We start from the raw sequence: 6,642 nt of genomic DNA, 5'->3' as shown, positions 1-6,642 counted from the left end.
GAATGAACGAAGATTGTTAGAGAACTCCTGGACATTATCTATCAGCACCTGGAACCTTGTCTACATTTAATTTATGTAGCTAAGTTTGGGCCATATGCACATTTAGGAAATATAGTTTATGAGTTGATACATTAACAGCATTGGTGCCACATACATCAGCTAATCTCTAAATAATCTATTTAGTAGCTCTGCTTTCTCTAGATATTGACTAGAGATGAACGAACACTGTTTGGATCAGCCGATCCGAACAGCACGCTCCCATAGCAATGTATGGAAGCACCTGGCACGCAGACTTTGCCGGCGGCAACCCCCCGTGTGCCGGCCGCTTCCATTCATTTCTATAGGAGCGTGCTGTGAGCGTGCTGTTCGGAACGGCTGTTCCGAACAGTATTCGCTCATCTCTAATATTGACTAACACTCCATTTTCATTATTTAGGAAACCTACAGTACCCATTCTGACCTTGATTTTTTACATGTATATATTTAAAAAATATCTTGCTTTCTTTGGTCATCTGCCTCTTTGTACTTTAGCACATTTCTAATATATTTATTAAGTGAAGTTATTTTTGTTTCTCAAAACTTATTTTGCTAATTTAGGTATACGCTTTATGTGGCTCTTCTTCCTGACTTATATTTCTGACCTTGCTTCTTGACTTTATCTTTGATTTCTAGTCTTCTCTTGGTTTTATTGCACCTTTCTTTTCTTGATTTTATTTCTTATACTTGGACATGTCTTCTGATTATATCTCTGTCTCATTCTCTGCCACATCTGGATTGCTATCATGGTAGCAACTATTGGCTACAATTCAGTTTGTACTTTATGCCCTTTAGTCCTTCTAGTCAGTGACTTTTTTTGGGGAACTTTCAATACCTCCTTGTGGGGATTAAGGATAACTTTTCATCTCATGCTAGTCATCAACATACGTATAATGGATTAGAGGATTCGCTAAGCATAAATAATAAGGCCTAGTTCACATCTGCGTTGGGTAATTCATTAAGGGATTCCGGATGGGGACCCCCGAACGGATTACTGAACACATTGACAAGCAGTGAGCAGTGAAAGCACACAGACCCCATAAACTATAATGGGGTCCATGTGCTTTTAGCTTGGTCTCCACAAGAGTCATGCAGACAGGAAAGTAGATCATGAAGTACTTTTCTGTCTGCATGTTCCATGCGGACGCCACTCGGAAAGCACACAGACTCCATTATAGTCTATGGGGTCTGTGTGCTTTCATTACTCACCACTTGCCAATGCGTTTGGTATTCCATTCAGGGGTCCCCAAGCGGACTCCCCAAATGGAATAGATGTGAACCAGGCCTTGCAGTGAATGGCCCAGATTTATTACAACTGGTATGCCAGATTTCTGGCCAAAAAGTAACGATTTGTGGGCAAATTATGCCCCATTGTATTTGCTATACCCCAGAGGCGCATGGTACAACGCATAGTTTAAAAATGTAATGTGAAAAAAGCCTTGTTCTACTGTTGTTGATGAACCTCTTCATTTAATGTATATTTTGATCAATAAAGTTGTTGGAAGTTCAGGACTTTAACTCCTTGCCTTTTAATCATCTCTACTTTATTTCGCTACTAGTACTGTATGCAGTATGTGCCGTTTTTAGGTTATCTGCTCTAGAGATTCTTTAATTCTTATTGTCTTTTCTTTATGTTTAGGAAGCACCATTTTGAAATTTTAAAACCAAGAGCTTGTTATGTCATCTCCTGAGAGTAGTATTAGTCAAGATGAAGACAGATTTAGGGCACAGCCCAAAACGATATCACATTTAGTATCTAATTTGAGACACACTAACAAAATAAAGCGCAAGAAAAGACACAACTATTCTCCTTCTGGAGATGAAAAGGTATAGTTTTCATTAATGTACGTATTTACTACCAACTTTGGTTTGCAGGACATGTATTAGATGCCTTCACTTGAATGGGAGCTGAACCTAAATCTACAAGAGTTCGGCCCATACAACCATCCATATTGTACTATATCGTATTGTGGATGTGTTTATATCACTAACGCATTTCTGTTTTCAGCACTTCATTAGCGTTGACTTTTACCTGTTAATTTTTGAAGTGTCTGAGTTAAGCAGGCCATACACATTAGATTTTAGACTGCCGTTACTTGTCTGGAATGAATTGTGGTTGGTAGGTCATAAGGACAACTTCACAAACACATGAACAACCACGAACCTTTCAACGAGTTCTTGACTATCTCAGACACTTGTTCAATGCTAATAAAGTGCTGAAAACAGGAAATAAAACACACTTTGTGCCAGCTTTAGTTGAACGCTGATTGGAAAATTGGTGGTTGTTCATGTGTTTGGGACAGTTGGCCTTATGACCTACCAACCACAGTTCTTTTCAGACAAGCGATGGCAGTCTAAATGTATGGCCAGTTTTAGAGTTGAAACTACTCAATGACCACTCACTTATGACCTAAAAAGATAAGCTATTATTTTAATTGTATTTGCCATGTTAAAATTTGTGTTCTAAAAATCTAAAATGAAATGATTTATTTTATAATGCTGTTCTACTACTTTATTGCAGGAAAATATATGTTCCTGGATTGCAGAACATATTAAAAAGAAGGAATGTATGTATTATGTGGAAAGCTCTAAAAAGAATGATAAAAGGTACATGTTTATTATCTATAGATTTCTGCATGGGTTGATAACTGTATTACAATATGTATAAGGCTGAATTTCCATCACATTGGAGTCTCGATTGTATGAACCTAGCAAAATTTTTATATTGGAATGCTATTTTCATACTATTTTATTAGTAGTTGTTTACTTTACTATACTTTCTAAGGCCCACTTCACATCTTCGTTCGGACAGCACTTTTCTCTCTGCATTAATGTGGAAACTGAGCAAAAACCACACAGACTCCATTATAGACTATGAATTATACGAGTTTTCTTAGGTAACTGATTTTTTTTATGCGGATCAGGTTTCTGATATATATATATATATACTTTTTTGTGTAATAATGCGTTTTCGAGCACAGCTTGCAAATCATGGAAATGTACTATATAAAAAAAATCAACCATCTTAAAAAGTTCACAAAGCATTTTAATGTACTGAAATGAGCTGCTAGTTGCAACAGGCGTTCACCTCATTTGAGTTATCTAGATTCATATATAGTATAAAAATATTTAGCACTTTATTAGCCATTAGATAAAAAAAATAAAAACGTATTTTCTATCCATGCCTTTGGCTAACTGAAAAAATGATTGATGACAAATGCTGTATCCACTTTTCCGGACTATTGAAGTCTATTGTCATTTGACATGATTTAATACCATACTTATATACTTGCAATAGCCACAAATGTGCTGAGACCATCCTGTAAACCTGACTGCAAAAGGGGCAGGATTATGCAAACCATTTGCTCAATAATGGGCATTTTGGGTTGATGCTTTGAAGGCATTCCTGTCACACGTAGGAATTTGACGCATATTTGGGAAGTGGATTCCATCCAGGTTGTGCCTCCCGTTGTTTTCAGTGGGAGGCAGAGATTGCATCAGGATGCTGAAAAAATAATTACTCTGCTTGACCTTGCTGAGGATGGCTTGGTTTATTTAGACGTGGAGTCTGCCGCACGAGACTCCCTGCTCATTTTGGGCATAATTAGCAGTGGAAGCCATGACTGAATGCTTATGCTCTGCATTGGTATCCAGTCGTGCATAGCCGGTGGACTGAAAACAATGGCAGAAAATGAAGAGGAATTCCTCTTCATTTTCTGCCATGTGAAAGGCCACGTAGGGGTACATTTTTAAGTGATGTAGAAAGACGTGAATCCATGCAACACATTCCTGTTCTCAGTGTGTTAAAAATTGTCATGAATTTTTACACACATCCATACAATGATACTCTTCTGTCTCTATGAAATTTTAAATCACCTTTTAATACCAATACAGTACAATGTATGTACTGTTTGTTTGTTTTTTTGTAGATTTTGCACCCCATATAGGGATCATAATGTACATTTATTTTCCTATCAGTATGTCTTTGTAGAATGGGAAGAAATCCACGCAAATACGGGGGGAACATAGAAACTCCTTGCAGATGTTGTTCCTGGCAGGATTCGAACCCAGGAATCCAGCACTGTAAGGCTGCCGTGTTTGTATGTACTGTTTCAGTCACAACTACAAAAATGTTTTGCCAGAGTGAGCTCTGTCCTTTTTTATTTATTTTTTTATGTTTTTATTTTTTTTTAATGTAGATTGTGAGCCCCAAGTCCAATACACAAAAATCACATTCCTGACTTGGCAGCATAGGAAAACTGAGTCTTTCAAACAATACCAGAAGCACTTTTCTAGGTGTAGAGAACAGGAGATATGCTATTTGAAATTACATCCTCCCCCTATATCTGTATTTATTGGCAATATAATATTACAGAACGTGTAATATTTGAATGTTGCTAGGGAGAACTTTAGAACTTGATTATTTAGGTTAATAAAGTATATTACAAAAATAAAAAGCAAAACCCTCCCTATACGATAGCAAAGCAAGCTGAAACAGCAGTATGTCCTACCACTTTTGCTACGGGAGGTCACTACATACAGTAGGTGAAGCAGTGCAGAATAAGAATAATCTCAAAATTGACACACAATACAAGAAAAAGGGACAGATACACCTATGACAATACATTGTCTGAATCCCCAATCACATTTGAGATATGAACATACTAGTTGAAAGCTAAGGCTACATGTGGTGTCCTGCAGTAAAGAAGCAATGCTAATAAAAGTACTTCTTTCCGCAGCGTTTTCAACAGAAAATTCGTAGGGAAACTGCCTGTGTTTCTGTAGGTGTAGCAGTACATCCGCTGCACGTATTTTACTGCAAAGTAGGAATGGGATTCACTAGAATGGATTCTCAATTTATTGTAACTTTGCTCATTTCAGTAAATGCAATTTTTGATTCCTCTGGATATGTATGCACACGTCCAATGTCAAAATCCTAAAAACCTTTAAAATGTGAATCTATTTCATATTACTGTCTAAAAGTAAGGCTATGTTTACATCTGTGGGAAGTCTCTGTTGCAGTGTCCATCAGAAATCACTAGACGAGTGAAAATCCTGCAAGCCCTACTTTTTCATCCTGCAATTTCATTAAAAATGGACACCCAACAGACATTTGCTAGACCCCATTATAATCAATGGGGTCATCAGGATTTGTGTGTCCATCATTTATGGGATCTGTTGCTATCTGTATTTCCTTTCTCCTGGTTTTGCAACAGACCAGAAAAATGGATTTTCCTGCATCGCTTTCCACAGAAAGTCTCTGCAGATTTTCTGCTTCAATTATACCTATAGGGAATTTCGATCCATGTAGAGATGAGCGAGTACTGTTCGGATCAGCCGATCCGAACAGCACGCACGCATTGAAATGAATGGACATAGCCGGCACGCGGGGGGTTAAGTGGCCGGCCGGCGTCAAAGCGGAAGTACCAAGTGCTTACATTCATTTCAATGCGTGCGTGCTGTTCGGATCGGCTGATCCGAACAGTACTCGCTCATCTCTAGATCCATGTAATTTCCACAAAAGTTTTGGAAATTGCAGCGTGTCCACTGCATGAATTTTCCTGCAATGTGTGGATGGGATTCACCAAGTTGTTTTTGTGCATTTTTTCTGCCACTGCCAAGCCATGCCATTTACACCAAACGTAGACCCTGCCTAAAAGTGTTAATAAATATGTATATACCAGTTTCAAGTGGAGCATTTGGTGCATTTACAATAGCAAACCTGCCCACCGAAGCTGCTGCGTCTACTCTACTTATAATATAATTATTAAATGTTTGTATGGTATGTTATGGAAATAACTGTATCACTAAGGCACAGACAGAACCACCTTCTTACTAATGATGAGTAAGTAAGATAGCTTGATGTGGGAACAAATTGGTATAAGAAGTTATAGTTTAAGCCTTATTTCATTAACGTTTCACATTTAATGTACTAACAGACAGAGTGTGTGCATGTGTGGATACTCTAAAGAACAACACATTGATGTAGCTATAAGACCACAGCCATTCCAAAGCAAAGAAAACTGGGACATTAAAGAACATATGTCGGAAGTGCCTACAGATGCATTTGGAGATATCAACTTCACTGGGCTGGGTCCCAGAATTGGAAAGGTTTGTTTTGTGTTTTCTGTTATGCAGCATTATATAATTTTTCCTAATGAACATTTTTTCCCATTATAAGCCATTATATTTATTATTAATATCTCAGTACTTTTGCCTCTAAATAGCCAGTAAACAAAATGATTTGCTTAACCAAATATTAGAACCGTGGGATGTGGGTATGAATATACATGGCTGCAAGGAATATACTCCAGACTGAGATGGAGGCAAAATTGGTATCAGAAAACCACAAAAAATACAGCATGCCAAAAAAATTAAAATGTAACTTTTTCTTCATATTAGATAAAAAAAAATAGTCCAATAACATGAATCCATGAATCAGATAAGAACAAAATACAGCTTACGCATTTCGGGAATGCATGGTGGATCCCTTACTCAAAACTGGATTCTTGGTAGTGCAAGTAAACATAGATATATGTATAATGTGTATATTGTGGGGCAGGCAGCTCGGTAGCAGCAATGATGCGGACCCAACCAGTCAGAGAC

General features: G+C 37.6%; 1 protein-coding gene across 1 annotated transcript in view; it reads left to right on the top strand.

Moving 5' to 3' along the window:
* Positions 1 to 1,713: 1,713 nt before the first annotated feature.
* TRPM2 (transient receptor potential cation channel subfamily M member 2) overlaps positions 1,714 to 6,642 on the top strand; it is a 78,885-nt gene continuing 73,956 nt past the window's right edge. The window contains exons 1-3 of the mRNA XM_075284851.1: positions 1,714 to 1,863; positions 2,558 to 2,643; positions 5,976 to 6,147. Of these exons, the coding sequence (XP_075140952.1) occupies positions 1,714 to 1,863; positions 2,558 to 2,643; positions 5,976 to 6,147 (408 nt within the window). The remainder of the gene's footprint in view (positions 1,864 to 2,557; positions 2,644 to 5,975; positions 6,148 to 6,642) is intronic.

The sequence above is a fragment of the Leptodactylus fuscus genome, chromosome 8 (genome assembly GCF_031893055.1).
Source record: "Leptodactylus fuscus isolate aLepFus1 chromosome 8, aLepFus1.hap2, whole genome shotgun sequence".
In the NCBI taxonomy this organism is placed as follows: domain Eukaryota; kingdom Metazoa; phylum Chordata; class Amphibia; order Anura; family Leptodactylidae; genus Leptodactylus; species Leptodactylus fuscus.
This window is presented reverse-complemented; position numbering and strand designations above follow the sequence as displayed.